Here is an 18,093-nt window from a genome sequence, read left to right on the forward strand (position 1 = left end):
AGCGCAATCTCATTTCATTTTATTTTCAGAAAAAGATTTCAGATGACAAGGTAGACATACGAAACGATATAAGTAGTAGTGAAAGTAATGGAGAAGAGATCAGTCATAGGAATAAGGAAAGTCGTTGGGAAAATGAAAAAGAAATGCGCATTGAAAACGAAAGAAGTAGAAATAAGGAAGAAAGACTTCGCAGGAGTAAGGAAAGATGTAGAAAATATCAAGAAAAAAGACGGGAGAGAAACGAAAGAGAAAGGAAAGAAGAAGAAAAACGTCGTATGAGTAAGGAAATATGTAGAGAAAATCAAGAAATAAAACGGGAAGAAAACGAAAGAGGAAGGGAAGAAGAAGAAAAACGTCGCAGGAGTAAGGAAAGTCAAAGAAAAGAAGAGGAAAGACCACATAAAAACAAAAGGAAGAAAAGACCAATGAATTTAGGGGTGAGTATTTTTTTTGGAATTTTCTCTGAAGGTGACATTTTTATAATTATTTCTATAAAGGTTGTTATAGATCAAATCACTAGTCTCCTGGTGATACCAGTTTCAGGATAGGGGTTATCTAAGTTACTTTAGTAAATACATGTATTTAAATGTGTTTGCAGTGATTACGTTAAGTTCAGAAATAATAATGTGAGAAATGGAAAAGAAGAAAATAACTAATATATATATATATATAAATGAATTGCTTTTCCTTTGGAAAGAAAATGAGTTTAAAACAATTGATAAACACATTTTTTCCTGAAGTGACTCTACAAGAATGTTTGGGATATCTCCACTTTTCTGAAGTAGGAAAACAAAAAATCACTTTATAATACATTCATGATGACAATAAAACTGTACATCAATCGTGTATTTGTTTAACGAAATAAACATACCTTAAAAAATAATGTAAACCATTGTTTTTCCTGATAGGCGTATCACTCTCCAGAACACACAACAATTGAGAAACCACGCCGTAGAGCATCAGGCTACTTTCGAATTTTATGGAGACGCCCTGTCCCTCAAAACGAACGGATGATGTACCTGTCTCCTTATTACTTTTAAAGTGATAATGGCTTACGGAAACAGGTGTTAAACAGGGTTATTGTCGTAAAGGACAACTTTTAACATTTGTGTCTACATATATGTAATTGATAGAAATGTTTACATCTACGCAGTCAGTTTATCAATGATTTAGGACAACCTCCAATTCGAGAATACATGTATGTAATTGATAGAAATGTTTTCATCCACGCAGTCAATTTATCTGGATTTAGAACAACTTCTTATTTACGTATACAGGTATATTGTTACATGTCTCCCTTTATCAGCTTAGTAATCTCTGACTGCGATTCGATTAGAGTATACACAGTAAAAATGCTCAGTTGTATGATAAGCGCGGGAATCGGTAGCATAATCATGACGTCGTCTCTTTGTGATGTTATCGGAACGTCACCTAGACGGCGCCATTTTGAAAAGACTGATCAACTGAAACATTTGCGTTATGTGATGAGGACATTTTTTTACGTATAGGTAGTCAATGTGTCTGTGTTTTAGGACAACCTGAAACATCTGTGATGATGACAATTTTTTTTACGTTTGAGGTAGTCAATATATCTGTGTTTTAGGACAACCTGAAACATCTGTGATGAGGACATTTTTTTAAGTTTGAGGTAGTCAATATATCTGTGTTTTAGGACAACCTGAAACATCTGTGATGAGGACATTTTTTTACGTTTGAGGTAGTCAATATATCTGTGTTTTAGGACAATCTGAAACATCTGTGATGAGGACATTTTTTACGTTTAGGTAGTCAATATATCTGTGTTGTAGGATTATCTGTAGCATCTGTGATGAGGACATTTTTTAAGTTGAGATAGTCAACATATCCTGTTGTTGGACTATCTGTAACATCTGTGATGAGGACATTTTTTACGTTTAGGTAGTCAATATATCTGACTTTTAACAAACTTTCATGATTTAATGCAGATGTACTGGTTATGAGATGAGGACGTTTTTTTTTATGTCCGGTCTGTTTATCTGTGATTTAAGACATCATTTAACAATTTTATGTGATAAAGAACATCCTTTACGTCCAAGCTATTTATCTTTGGTTTGTGACAACCTGTAACATATGTATGTGATAAAATACATCATGTATGTCCAGACCCAAACTTTTATCTGTGATTTAGGACAACCTGTAACATTGGTATGTAATAGAGGTTGATGAGAATAGTATAAAACCTCTAATCAAAACAATATATAACCCCCTTATCGGTAATTAATACCATTATTACAATTATAACAATATATCTGACTTGTTGTTAGATGTGTTTTTCAGTTGCTATTTATTTATTTTGATTACATAGAACCTGACTTTTGGTGTGTTTAGAAATTCTTTTTCGAAATTAAGAAAAAAATGCTGATTATATGTTTATCTCCTTTCTAAGACAAACCTATAAGTAAGAATTGTGATAAGCCTATATACACCTTTAACACTTCAGTAGGCGATTTATAACACTTGTTACTGAAAAGTGAAAGGATACAAGGTATGCTGTGATATATTATTCTATTCCAAAAAAGTGAAATTTCACGTCGTGAAATATTTACTGAACAGCTCCTGTCAGAGCCCCAAAATACAGCAAATTTGCTACATCGTAAGAGATAATACCCTGTGATAAGGAAATCATACCTTCAAAAAATGCCCAGAGTCGCATCGAAGTTTACAAATAAAAAGAAATGTGATAATTTCCGTGTTTTGGAATTGCGTTTTTAGCTCAGATTTTATATCCGTATATGTTGCAAGTCGCATTATTTCAATACTGATAATTTAAGATGATTGTTATTGCGTGTATGACTAAGGGAAACTTTTCCTGGCAGGTTAGCTATCATATCTATGTAATGCTTCGTGTATTTATCTGTGATATCTGATAAATGGTGAGTAATTAGATGTTGGGTCTATTTGGTTGCTTTGGTGGTATAAAAACACTGTATTTCAATTTGTGTTTGTATTTAATTTTTGTGTTACCTTCCCTTCGTTTCCGATGTCTTGATGTAGCGTTTTGTCGTCATTGTTGTATGCCGAGAATAGTGAGTTTTCGTTCATACTTTCTTCTTTATCAAAAGACTGTTTTCCGCAAGATAGGAATCGAATATTGTGAGTGCTTAAAGGGACATTCTTTCGTTTGGACATCGGAAATATACACAATTTCAATTGATGAAATCTATGTCCGACGATGATTAGATGGGTGATTGTGCCTACAAATAATGAAATACTCACCGAAATATACAGGAAAAAGGCGTATCGTATACAAATACCGTTTGTCTTTGCTTTAATAAGTGATGCTTTGGGTTGAATTAGGAATTTTCAGGACTTAATACTCGAAAAACTTTGGTTTACCTTGAGAGTAAACCTGCCGTAGTAATGTAAAGATTATTACTTTTACTACTTGCAAGAAATAATATCTTCCATTAAGTTTAATTTTGACTACCTAAACTGTATTCAAACGAAGAAATGCCCCTTGAGATATCGTTTAAGCATGGGATTACATGAAACGACATTCGTCATGGTAATTTGAGTCGAAATCGAAACTATATCTCGTTATCAAAGTGAAAACAGGGGTTGTGGAAACGAAATCATAAAACGCTCTACAAGAATAAATTATTTTCTATAAAACAATATCACATGGAAATACATCATAATACAGATCATGACGATTTCTCATAGTCATTATCAAATTGTATTTCTCAAAATTTGTATGCTAGCCAATCGGTATTAAATTTGAAAAAAATAACCGAAAGGAAGCATTGGTATCAAAACTAACTGCTACATTTAAATACTATAGATTGAGAAAGTGGCGAAAGTACTACTAGGAATGGGAATATCAACAACAACGAATTGGCAAACATGACAAATTCACAAAGTGGTAAGCGACTATATTGTCAATTTCCTTGGTTTGAATAGCGCCTGTAACAGTCAGTAATACCATACACGTATTGACAAACTAAAGACATAATAAACGCCCGGTCATCTTTATCGAGAACAAGCTATCCTGTAAGTAGTATGGAGAAAGGTCAAATGGTCACGTTCTCCGGACACGTATCGTTGTTGCGACATATTGAGATAATCAAGCTAGAATATAGCCAGGTCTAAGTTAATGTAACACTTATTATTATACCTTTCCTTATTTTACTCCATATAAAAGGTAGACAATAGAAATGCTATTTGAAACACATCCTCTAAAAATGCTATTTACCAGGTTAATAGTCGAAGCAGACATAGTAATCGTTCAAGGGAATGCTACAGGAACATTTCGGAAAATGGCGTCATCTAAAAGTTTCGATAATCTGGACGAAGAAATGCTAGAGAGGATTTTTTTCTGAAAAAGACAGCGCAAACACATAACGAGAAATAAAAACGCCAGTTAGCATGCAAAAAGACTATCTCCGGGAAAAAGCATTAGGATTAGTGAGGATATGAAAATTGGTTCGAGAGAAAAAATGGAATGATTTAAATGCTGGTATAATAAAACAGTTATTGTATGGGTATTTCGGGAAATAGCACTTTTATTGTCACCCTTGACATTAACTATTTCCCTCGGCTTCGCCTCGGAAAATAGTTCATGTCTTGGGGGACAATAAAAGTGCTATTTCCCTCACACTCATACAATAACTGTATAATATTATACCTTTCCCTATTTTTACACTTTATAAAAAGTAGACAATAGAAATGCTACTTTAACCACATCCTCCAAAAGCGCTATTAACCAGGTTAATAGTCAAAAGTGCTATTTACCCGGAATGAGCACATTGATATTTTCGCAGTTTTTTTGCTTTGTTCATTCTGATTGGTCAATGCATAAGCGTTTTCGAGACCAAGAAGAAGCAGACACAGTATGTTTACTGAAATCGTAGGAGGGAATGCTAAAGGAACATTTCGGAGAATGGTTTCATCTACAAGTTTCGATAATCTGGATGAAGAAGTGCTGGAGAGGACTTTTTCTGAAAAAGACAGCGCTAGCACAAAACAAGTAATAAAAACGGCAGTTAGCATGCTAAAAGACTATCTTCGGGAAAAAGCATTAGGAATAGTGGAGGATATGAACACTGGTTCGAAAAACATGGAATGCTTTAAATGAGGTATAATAAAACAGCTATTGTATGGGTATTTCAGCAAATATCACTTTTATTGCAACCCCCTCCCCCCCCCCCCCACCACCCCCCCACCCCCACCCCCCACCCCCCATTGACATCAACTACATGTATTTCCCTCAGAAGCCTAGGAAAATAGTTCATGTCCCGGGGGACATTAAAGTGTTATTTCCTTCACACCCTTTCAATAACTGTATAATACTGACCATTCTCCTTCCAAAGACTACATAACATAGGTGGAATTGTCCAAGTTGTAGCTAAGGTTAAATAGAATAATTACCAGGAGTAGCAATACTAACCAGCAGTCATTGCCTTAGTAGTAAGGTTCCATAACATAGTTACCAGGTAAAGCAATGCGTACTAACGGTATTGTATTAGTTATAACTGCTATTACATAAAATAGTTACCAGATGTAGCAATATTAACTAGCGGTGATTGGTTTGGCTTGGTTTAATATAATCTAACGTCTTATCAACTTTCCTGTTTGCGAAAAAAAAACCCAGACAATTATCATTATTATTATCACTTTGTCCTTTCTAAGATTACAATATACAAAAAATATAACCCGGTAGATATTAGAATCTTATATTATAGAAACTTGTGACGGGCGTCGTGAAACCTTACACCGGCGGGTTTACACTGCGCAGAATGTTAAATGTTTAAAGTCAGGATTCTGATTATATAAAACAGCTAAATAACATTCAAGTGTGTAACGATGTCACAATATTACCTCTTTTATATGAATCCATAATTAAATCCACAAAAATAGTACTCAAAGACACACAATCACGATTTTTTAACATCAAGGCTTCATTCTTATAACACTTTGGATTGAAAATAGCGGTTCGGTAAATACCAAGATAACGAACGAAAAGTTCCTCTTAATATACACATTCCGTATCGTATTTTTACAAACAATGCCGCCTTGTTCTAAATATGTCACTTGAAGCGATCGAATAATGTAGCGAAGTGTTTTGTGTTCATGTATCATCAATTAAGTGTGAATTAGTGATTGGACTGTTAAAATGGGATATATGAAACCTAAAATGTAAGTACACGTCGTTGTCATCAAATTTAGAGTTGCGCTGTATAAAATAGTTTCGGTCGCTAAAGGTCGGTTGGCGTCCTTTAGCTATCTGAAGTAGGAAAAGGGGTGCTCCAGTACACAAGACTTATTCGGGAGGAAAAGTTAAGTCATCTGGGCGTGTTGGAAGTTCAAGTCCAACTCAACAATCCACACAAGTGTTTAGACTTGTTCGTAGTTAAACATGGTGGTCCATCATTGCTTAGAAGGGGTTGGTTTCGCAGTACCAAACTGGACTGGGACAGTGTTAAGATGATCATCGTTTTGAGTGGTTCTAAACCCTCAACAGCTCGAGAAATACTTAGAGGTTTTCAAAGACGAGCTAGGCACCTTGAAGGATATCAAGCACAGATAAAGGTCAAAGAGGAAGCTCACCCAAAATTCTGCAATGCACCTACTGGTTCCTTTCGCAATAAAAGAAAAAGCTGACAGGGAGCTGAACTGACTTGTCAAAACAGGTATTTCGACTACGATTTAACGGCCTAAGCTATACAACAGCACTCACATTTGTTGTAATTTAAAGGTCACAATCAATCAAGTTCTTAATATCGACCAAAACCTACTACCAAACATCGATGAAATCTTCGCGACACTGGTTGCTGGTCAATATTTTACGAAGATCAACCTGAAAAACACATATCTACAAAGGATAGTGCGTGAGGCTGGCCGACTATACCGGACATAGCATCGGCTCTAGGGATACCCAGTGATCACCATTGCCTGTTTTAACGTGGCGGCCCGCCACCCTTAGCTGGGTACCGCCACGCTTACACAACCAAATTCACTCGATCCGCCACGCATGTAATTGTTACCTAACACCCCTATTTTGTATCGATTTCAAGCGTTTCTATAGCGTCCGATACTCATTACCTATGGCCCCTGTTTTTACAGGTGAACTAGGCCTAATTGACGAATTGCGATCTCGGTTAGTTGCCTCACCGTTATGTTTTGATACGGTCGACTGATCTCTTGATCACACCTATATCGATGGTGATAATTAATTAATAGTAGGTGTACTGTTCTGACCATGGGAACAGATGTGATTGTATGGTTTCAGTCGATCGGGACATCAGAGAAAATGTTACCATCGTCTACATCGGAAAAACCGACGGTCCGATAAGATTCCTTTTTTTTCACAAGAATTAATATTCAGCTGGGATAATCAAACTAATAATATCAATACCTAAGCCGATGTTTGAGAAGCATAGATACATTTTTGAAAACTTTATGGCAATGTCACCATGAAGAGAGGAGTATCAGCTCCTTTTTTGGAACACCATGTGAACGACATGCGATCGCGACAACCGATCTAGAAAACCTGCAGCCAACAGACTGAAATCTGATACATCGCGCAAGCCACGTGCACGGCTACAGAAATGCGCAGGGTGTATGAAGATGACCAAGGTAAGCTTACAATTAACCTATATTTGATTTGCTAGATAATGATAGTATTCTAATGAATATTTCGTGCATTGGTTTTCTTGTCACGTGCTATTTTAAGAAAGTACTATTAGAGTGATCTCCCTTCCAAAAACGATCTCAAAACGTCCAATAATATAAATAATCTCAGAATCATTCCTAAATCTCTGTATTTATTATTTCATAAGTGTTATCTAGGTATTTGATTTTCTTTAATAATTATTAAATAAAGATAAGTTAATTAGCACCTCAAGTATATACAATGTAACATGTACATTTGTAATGAATATGCACTAATTTGATTATATTTGTTAAAATATAATTAAATTGTTTTTTTGTTTTTGTTTTTTTTCCAAAGATTTATTGATGGTTTTAATTGTTTTGCTTATTACAAATTTGTAGGAATAAGAAGTTCATAATTATAATATGGTAATGACCACAATAAGATTCATTAAGCTTTTCAAAAATATTTATTTATCTATTTATTTATCTATTTATTTATTTATTACCACCAGCAGGAACAGGCTCTCTCAGAGGACTAAATCAAACAACATAATTAAATCTCTATTCTTAATGTCATAATTGATGATGTTTCTCGAAACGTCGCACCGCGAGGCTGCATGACATCCACAAAAGTACATGTTCAGAAAAAATTGTCAAAAAATTTTCCTCCACCCATCATTTTGAAATTGTGGTGATCCCTGGATACCGATATCTTAGTCCTACAAGGTGTACCACGTGTTTAATGCTTCTTAGACGACATGATCGGCACGACAGATGAAGAACATGTGGTAAAATTAGAGAGAATACTTCAATTATTACATTCCAGTCCATGTTTCCGCCGAGTGTTGTATCGTTACATTACAGTCCATGGTCATCTTCTCAACCATTAACATCCGGTCATCTTCTAAATGCTCCACATCCGGTCATCTTCTCAACGATCTACATCCGGTCATTTTCTCAACGATCCAGTCCGAAATAAATTCAGGAAGAAAGTAATAGACTTTAGCAAGAACCTGTAAGGGTGATGCAAATGAATTAGGAATCACACAGAATCAATCATATGACATTGCAATATAGTTTCGCTATGACGTTGATTTGGCATCTCGATTATGCTTATGAGGAGCCTCATGTGTAGTTGTGAAAAAATACCATAAGCCTCGTACATGTTATGTTGAATGTGTTAAGTTATCAAGTCAGTTATAGTGAGACCATGGATGGTGTTAAAACCTTACCGCTAGCTTGTCCACGACAGAGAAGGATCCCCCGATCATATAGCGGGCCTTTGGTGTTACGTTAATAAGGGAATCCTCTATAGCGTTAATAACCGGATCTGCTGACATGGTCTGGATCATACTTGGCTCTTTCTTCTTCGTCATTTGGTAGATATCATCAAAGTATGGACGACCGTAGGTCTGTCTGACGTCATCAGATGCTTGTTCCCACATGTAGTCTATCTCCTTCTTTAATCGTTTCAGCTGTTTAATATGGGAATGTTACATTTTGCGTTCCTACGTATATTCATTTTTGAAATTATTTAAAAGATATTAAATATTTCACATCATTTACGTCACCTGTGGATTACATTACATTTTTTTGGTTATATATATTTATATATATATACATACTTTGTTTAGATATTTATACATATCTGATAAACTTTGCATTGAGAACCAGAATGCTTGGTATAATGAAATCAATTAAAACAGCTTTATATAATGCTAAACAAACGAGGTCACCTGTTCTGGGCCACATACAGATGTGGCTGCACTAAATTGTCCAGGTTCAATGATTGAGACGTTGACACCAAACTTCTTCATTTCAAGTCTGAGGGAGTCACTCAGGGTCTCCATACCATATTTGGTAACACTGTACACGGATCCACTGGGCCAGGAAAACCGACCCCTCACGCTAGACATGTTAACAATCCGGCCTGGAAACAGAAAATTAGATTACATAATGTTAATCACGGGGAAAGTGAAATAAGCCTACATTTGCAGACGCTCATTAATTGCAGGACCTAGCTGTTTATCCGTAAAATCGTTTCTATGTAAATATATTACTTTGTCTCTATTCTAACATAAAAACACTGACTTGACGCATATTTGTCTGTTTTTTTTTCTAATCATAAGAAAATACTTACCTCTGGACTTCCTGATAAGAGGGAGGAATGCCTTGGTGACTCGGATCATGCCGTATAGATTAACCTCAGCACATTTCTTGTATTGATCCACAGTCGCTAACTCGACGTCGCCGGGAAAATACATTCCTGCGTTGTTGACAATAGCCCACAATCCTGATTAAAATACCCGAATAAAATAATTTAGTAATATAACTGTATATATTTACTACCTACAGTTGAGTGTAGACTAAAGGTTACACCCAAGAGCACTCCGAGTGCACTCCATTTGGACTTGGAGTGCACTCCGTTTGGACTCCAGGTAAACTTGGAGTGCACTCCAAGTGGACTCCGAGTCTACCTGGAGTCCTATAAGATACCATGTCTACCCCAGTTCTATAATCAGACTATATCATACATGTATTAATACTTTGATGCTCTTTTAATATAATTTACATATATAAATAGATTTTTACAAATTACTTTTGTTCTGTTAATATTACTATTCACATTTGTTAATACATGGTAATAATGCCTACATTTTAAATTTATATTTATCAAGATCCATAAAAGACAGTTATACAATTTATGCCATAATCAGGTTTCTATGAAAGTTAATTGCTTATTATTTCATATTTTATTAATGTGTAAGTAAATTGTATTTCATTCTATTAAGGAATTGAAAACGATTTCAATTAGAATATTTATTACTGTACATATATCATGACTGTAAAGGAAGTTTAGATAATGTATCTATATTATGTTATTGATTATTCAAAATATTGAAAATTAACAGTAGTTAATGAATTATGTGTTTTTTTTATAAGACATTCTCTACATATATGTACTCAGTTAGGCAAGTAATTATATAGATCATTAGAAAAATATACATTTACAACTGTACATATTTACGAGCATTACCTGGTTAAATTAATGTTCTGACATAATGTACACATACGTATGTAATTCCGGACTACCCATAATGTATCTGTTTATTTGCTATTATTATTGGTCATGCATGACTGACTCTGGCCTGACACACCTGAGACCTGTGCCAGGTGAGTTTTAGGAGCCAGCTACAGATACTGTCCTGGGTTCACAGAAATACCTATGTCAATTTTGTCACTGTATGGCTTCAAATGATGAAGCTGTGCAAAGCAGGGTGTGTTATAACCTCAGGCCAACTAACAAAACAATAAGATTATTTCCTGACTTGAAGAAAAGGATTGTAGCTCTCCATCTGAGAGGCCTTAATCAGACCAAAATTACATGTATAAACGAAATACCAGTGTAATTAGGTGGAAATGTAAAGATAAGCTGTAAAACCATTAACAAATTGGTTAACAGGTTTAAGAAGACCAACTCTATTGAAATGAAGTCATTCTATACTGAAATTAGAAAGTAAAAATAAGCTGTTTCTTATTACATTGTAACCTGTCTAAACCGCAAGTCATTGAGACCAAACGTATTGGCCGGTTTCTGCAGGTGTCCGGTATGTAGAGGTACAATGTTGAATGATATAAGTTCAGAAAAAATTAATGCAAATCAAATTAAGAAATGATGCAGTTCTTATCTTGTTATATTCAAAATAATAAAGACATGGATTTAAAAATTTATTGTAAAGAAAGAGATTAAAGTAAAAAAAAAAAAAAAAAAATTTCAGTGTTATTCCAAATGGTATAATGAATGCAAATTCACCATTTCCCAAAATCAACCTATAGCCTTATACCCGTAATTAGTACACATTGTTCTCGTCCAGGAAATAAGATTATAGATTCAGATTCAGATATGTTTATTAGAGTGTCACGTATTGATACATAAAATATACATAAAATACAAGCATAATTTCATTAAAAACGTTAAAACGCATCAACACCCAGCCATATTTGGCTTATGAGACACTACTACAGTAAAATCTTGAGTGTCAATTAATATTAAGACTTATTGATAAAAAGGTTTGTCTTTGGTACATATCAAACAATAACCTGGCGACGTCTTTTTGCAAATTATCTTCTTTCATAAGAAATATTAATTTATCTTTGCTGTTTAAAGCATTAAAATTCTGTAAATTAGCTTCTGCTTTATTAAAAACTAAAAGTCCCAAGTCAGAGTAAAAATCGCAATCAATAAAAAAGTGAGTTTCATCCTCATCCTATAGAGTCTGAGGTACAATTTGCTTCAGGGCAGTTGGACACAGCAACCTATGTACCATTTACCTGTTGGAACTACATGTACATCGTTTTCTATTCCCATTCAGTCAATATCTATCATAGTATGTGTCACTCATACATTGTATGTAATAGATACAGGTCATGAATGTACAATGGTTGTTCAAGCCTATTATAAAATCATAAAGTTAAATGTTCAACTTTAGAAAAAAATGACATAAGGCCAGCTGCAGTTGGTTTATGGAATGTTTGATAAGTATTTACTTAACTCAAACATGAAAATTGTATTAATCTATGTTGATTTACATATTGACTTCTAATACTCTTAAAATCTATACAGACTTACATTATAATATCAAAGACATAAAGTAATAGTACCAGTTTGAATTTTTTTTCCAAATATTTTATAATAATGACTTATAACTGTTTTAATAATACTGTAATAGGAATGGATAATCATATCATTTCAAAAGTGTCAGATATCGACAGTCACAAGTCTGTACCTATATTCTATATGACCTTGATATAGGTCAGCCTGAGTTTCCTCTAGCCCTGACACCATACCAGACATGGTGCCAGGGCCAGAGGAAACTCTGGCTAGGTAAAGGTAAGGTGTGATGACCAGTTTCCATCTAACAATTAAGGGGGTCTTTATCTAGTTAGATGACCGTGTGTACACCTGTCCAAATCTTCACACCTTACGAGGTAAACATGGAGGAAGGGGTCATTATTGGGGTCAGTGTAAGTCTGTCTTTTCTCCACACCCCTGTAATCATGCTTGATACAGGTATATATTGACCTGGAAGTTGGGGGGTGGGGGGGGGGGGGGGGGGGGGGGGGGGGGGGGGGGGGGGGGGGGGTTGTATCTTATATAACTGTTAAAAGAACTTCATTTATGACCAGGATTTAATGAGGCAGGTGTAACAAAACAAAGTTGGTTTACCAAATGGAAATGTATTAGTTTGATGTTAATGTTTAATCTGTAAATCAATATTAGACATTGGATCCGGAATATGCTATCAAGGTGATGAAAAACCAAAAAAATCTTTTGTATTGTATGTTAAGATAAATTTAAACTGTTGGAAGAAAAGTATTTGAAATATTAAAATCAGTAGTACTTCGAGTACAAGATATTTCCAGTACACAATCAAACTCTACATTTTGAGAGACCACAAACAACTTGCCAAATAGTTTTTGTTTATTACCAATTTCTATTAATTTACGTGGCTTGTTAAAACTCTTCAAATCAAAGGAATGTTATCATACATTTTTCAACGAAGTGCCAGATCTATTCATTTTTATAAGGTTTACTAATAGAAAAAATATCTTATATTAGATATTGTTAGTTAACCAACTAAAAATAAACCCACAAAATAATAAGATGATATACAAAGAAAAAATAGTAACACTTATCTTATTGTTACATGTTTAAGGAGTCTAAATGTATAAACGTATACATCTATCTATAAACATTATGTATATATGTACTTGGTTACAGGTACATGTGATACATATGGACCCAGGTAGGATCCCAAGTTTACCTGGAGTCCAAACGGAGTGCACTCCAAGTCCAAACGGAGTGAACTCGGAGTGCACTTTGTGTAACCTTTAGTCTACACTCAACTGTATGTACTACCATTGTTTAGTACTCCCACTACTTGTATAAAACTTATCAGTTATTTGTTTTTTTTTAAGATATGGCAGGAGTCTACTTACTGTAAAAACTAAAAGATCGGCAACTCGCCACAAGCGAAACTGCACCCCACCTCACTTCAATCGACTAAACAACACATTTATTCAAACTGACACGGCTCATATTGCATACGACCGTCATCAAGAAACATTTATCTTTAACCTACCGTGTCACTCGATGCGATTTGTTTACATCCAAAACACAAAAATTCGTAAAAACATCGCCGAAGTCGAGAGAGTGCCAACTCTTCAATCACATACATGTAAGCCTAGGCCTTTCATGCTTGAAAACTTAAAAGAAATGGGAAATGGATAAGCACGCTTTTGTCACAAAGTTTACATTTACATGATTTGTATCTCGTCAGTTTGCTGAAATCATGACAAAAAGAGAGAAAAGTATATCACAGATAAGACTGGCATCAGCTTACTTCAAATAAGTGAAGTAAAACATTTACCAACATGGCTTACCCCAGAACTCTTTATCTTTTTTTCCATAAATGATTACAAATATCATGCCGTCACATACGAAAATCATTCTTCAGACATGTTTATCTATTAAATAGTCGTTTGAACTGAGGCCTGCATCAAGTTTGAGTATTTTGTATACTTTTTATTGTTATTTTCATTTTGTTCATGTTAGGCCTCCCAATTATTTATGTAATTACATAAGTGCTTATTAAGTTGAATTGAAAATTGCCCAACAACTTGCACGTTATTTAGTAATTAGTGATCTATCTACAATTTTTTTAAGGAGACCTTTTCAGCTGTGTTGTTGAAACAATGAGTCCCACAATGTTAAAGTAAGGCATCTCAAGACATTTTTAGATTCTTATAAAAATGATATGAATTCTTATGTCTTTCCGTGATTATCAAAATATCAAGGATGAGTTATATTCTAAAGCATTTTATTTTCTTACTTATCATAGTATAAACTAAATACAAAATGTATAATTGTGTCATTTATTGTCAACAACGTCAAAGAGTTAAGACTTGATAGAGTAATTTCCGTAATATTACTTATTTATGTAATTCCAATCTTTGTATATCACACAAAAATGCATCACACTAAAAAGGATGGAGGTCAAATTATCAAATAAAAAAGAACGAAAAAAATGTGTCATAGCAAATAAAATTAATGGTTGCATAACGCTTATTTCCAAACTACAGTCAATGTTCAACCGGCTTAGAAAAATTAGTGAGGAATCTGGACAGGCTGGGGGAATGATGTCCTGAAGGAGGAATTCGGCGTTATTTCCACAGATGATTGTGTTTTGCATGTAAAATTTCGTATTGAGCGACACGGTAGGTTAATGGTGAATGTTTTGTGATGGCGATCGTATATAGCATGAGCCGTTTCAGTTTGAATATATGTGTTTTTAAGTCAATAGAAGTGAGGTGGGGGTACCATTTAGCTCGTGTCGGAATTGCCGACCTTGTAGTTTTCACAGTACACAGACCATTGCCATAGAAAATAAATAAACAAAAAAATTATATGCAAGAGTCTGTGCTCTCTACTAGGATTAACGCTAAGCATATGTGCATATGAGAGAGAAAAAGTAAACTGCGTTGTGTGTTTATAATTATACATAGAACAAATGTGTATGTATTGAAAGCCCCTTTACGCATAAATTATGGCAAACTACAAAAAATATGTCGCATGCGCTCGCTTCTTGTTAGTATCAATAGACAACTATATCAACAAGGTTTTTCTATTGCTAAGTAATACTAACCAAACGCATGTAAATAGATTAAATGATAGAACACATCCTCGAAGGATGATATAATGTGAGAATCAATACTGTAGTTTTTTTTGTAAGAACAATTTAAACCAGAAAACGCCCCACTGCTTACTTGGAATCTCTAATTCGGTACCCCACGTTTTATATGTTAACGAGCCACGGAAAATATGTCATACACGCGTGTGCAGATTGCTTTGTATTAATGAATGGCGGATCAGACGTACTGGTTGCTGTCGCGAAAGGAAAGGAAGGATTGGGCATTATCACAACATCTGCGATTTCAGATTCAATGTCTATCTATTAAAAAAAACGTGAAAGGTCACAATGAATTGGTAGTGGATGGTTTCGGCATTTGATAAACAAACCCATGCTTCTATGTTTACATCTGCGGATGTAACACGGCGTGCACAAGATTTGTAAAGTTATATGTTTATTACATATTTTATCTATATTGTTGACGTAGCAGAGCAGATTTGACAGAAATCAAATTAAGGTAGCGGAGTATGAAGTTTAACTTCATAAAATTTTATATTAGCAAAAAAATAGCTAGCTCTTAAGTACTTTACAAGCACGGACATACTATTGCACCTTGTCCGGTCCCGGTGACGTACCTGTACTCTAGCGCGTGTTTGACGTGCGGACATTATATCATACCTTGTCCAGTCGCATTAACATACTCCAGAGCCTTTTGGACGTCGTCATCTTTAGTAACATCCAGCTTGATCACATGAAGCCGGTCCGACTGACGTGCCTGTAAAACTTTGGCCCCCGGACTTTCCTTGCTGAGGACCCCGGCATATACTGTATACCCCAAGTCGTATAGTCGCTTGGCAAGAATGTGACCAAATCCTAATTAACCAATATTGAGTTAAAAAAAATATAATTAGACATGAATGACAATGCAAACTCACAATAACACATTAAAGACTATGCAAATAAAGAATTACACAAAATATACTGTCATTATCAATTATGGCTTTTTTCATCATTTGAACTAACAATTTGCTTTTCTAATTGGTCAGATCAATTTTCATCATACACTAAAGAACGCCATAAGATATGTACATATATGTTTACGTTTGATGCCATGCGACATGTTCAATATGTTTACGTCATTGATTCCAGTTCCACACGTCGTTCACCATAAAAGTTTAGAACACATTGCAGAAAAACCTTACCCTCTAGATAAAACTGACATAACTACCCTATATATTTCATTGACTCCAACTCTGTCACCCGAGTTATGAAGTGAGAAATGAAGCCGTTAAATACAAGACCTCAAGTAGATCTAATCATAAAATCATGTCACTCAATATAAACAGGTATATAACGCACTACATAGGAAGCCGAATATGTAATATGTAGGACATAATGTCATGTATTACATACATTTTAATGAAAGCCTGAAAGTAAAATCATATAATTCATATTCATGCCTAACATACTACGAGGTAGATAACAATATTGGACCCTGATTGTGAATAGGACGCTAAACCAAATAAACCAAACCAAATAGATAAATGACGCCAACATACACCCTTTGTAGATATGACCGCCCTTACACACTTGATATGTATCCTACCCTATTACTACGTCACGCTTGATATTATCTTACCCTATTACTACGTCACACTTGATCTGTATCCTACCCTATTACTACGTCACACTTGATCTGTATCCTACCCTATACTACGTCACACTTGATCTGTATTCTAGCCTACTACTACGTCACACTTGATCTGTATCCTACCCTATTACTACGTCATACTTGATATGTATCCTACCCTATTATTACGTCACATTTGATGTGTATCCTACCCTATTACTACGTCACACCTGATCTGTATCCTACCCTTTTACTACGTCACACCTGATCTGTATCCTACCCTATTACTACGTCACACTTGATATGTATCCTACCCTATTACTACGTCACACCTGATCTGTATTACTACCCTATTACTACGTCACACTTGATCTGTATCTTACCCTATTACTACGTCACACCTGATCTGTATCCTACCCTATTACTACGTCACACTTGATCTGTATCCTACCCTATTTCCACGTCACACTTGATCTGTATCCTACCCTATTACTACGTCACACATGATCTGTATCCTACCCTATTACTACGTCACACTTGATCTGTATCCTATCCTATTACTACGTCAAACTCGATCTGTATCCTACCCTATTACTACGTCACACTTGATCTGTATCCTACCCTATTACTACGTCATCACATATCTGTAGATTACGAGTAATGAAAAAAAACCTTGTTTTTTTGTATCGATGACTATATAACAAACAGATGAAAACTGAAAACATTAACACTTCCAAGACGAGAAGCAAACTTCTGTGTTATTCGGATTCTGTGTACTGCCTTACCTGTATCACAACCTGTGATGACTACGCCCTTTCTGCCGATGTCCAACTTCTTCCGGAAATTGTTTCTGGTCATTCTTAATGCAAAGTAGACCAGTGAAATGGCCAGCAAATATTTCCAGTAAATAAACAGAAAATATACATTCAGTAAAAGTAAATATAAAACGCATGTGTTCTCTAACGACAACATAATGGAGTATGGGGCGCTGATAAGTAGGTCTGAAACAAAAGATAGGGACTTGTTTAGAGCACGATAGATAAAACACACACACTACACCGACATGTTATCTGTTATCAGTGTACATTGTATGTTAATGCGCAAGGTTACGTTAGCACATATGCGAGTACATGATCGCAC

General features: G+C 35.0%; 1 protein-coding gene and 1 long non-coding RNA gene across 2 annotated transcripts; one reads left to right on the forward strand and one right to left on the reverse strand.

Annotated features, from left to right (window-relative positions):
- Positions 1-339: 339 nt before the first annotated feature.
- Positions 340-2,974, forward strand: LOC117324213. The gene is made up of 2 exons (XR_004531940.1): positions 340-437; positions 909-2,974. It is a non-coding gene; the product is annotated as an uncharacterized LOC117324213 (long non-coding RNA).
- A 5,449-nt stretch (positions 2,975-8,423) lies between these two features.
- On the reverse strand, positions 8,424-17,811 carry LOC117322758 (D-beta-hydroxybutyrate dehydrogenase, mitochondrial-like). Its single transcript, XM_033877696.1, has 6 exons — positions 17,739-17,811; positions 16,002-16,196; positions 9,773-9,925; positions 9,369-9,562; positions 8,865-9,107; positions 8,424-8,645 (listed from the first exon to the last, which is right to left on the reverse strand). Exons 1-6 carry the CDS (start codon positions 17,809-17,811, stop codon positions 8,556-8,558), a joined length of 948 nt encoding a protein of 315 aa, XP_033733587.1. The 3' UTR covers positions 8,424-8,555.
- Between the last annotated feature and the right edge of the window lie 282 nt (positions 17,812-18,093).

Source organism: Pecten maximus, chromosome 3, assembly GCF_902652985.1.
Source record: "Pecten maximus chromosome 3, xPecMax1.1, whole genome shotgun sequence".
NCBI lineage: Eukaryota > Metazoa > Mollusca > Bivalvia > Pectinida > Pectinidae > Pecten > Pecten maximus.

What these genes read in the sequence shown, in the direction of transcription:
- LOC117322758 (XM_033877696.1), bottom strand. Translation starts at nt 17,811, where the DNA reads ATGACCAGAAACAATTTCCGGAAGAAGTTGGACATCGGCAGAAAGGGC. An exon ending in TGTTAATGCGACTGGACAAG is followed by an intron (nt 9,926 to 16,001) that starts GTATGATATAAT and finishes TATTTTAATCAG; the next exon opens with GATTGTGGGCTATTGTCAAC. An exon ending in CTGTCGTGGACAAGCTAGCG is followed by an intron (nt 8,646 to 8,864) that starts GTAAGGTTTTAA and finishes TCACCCTTACAG; the next exon opens with GTTCTTGCTAAAGTCTATTA.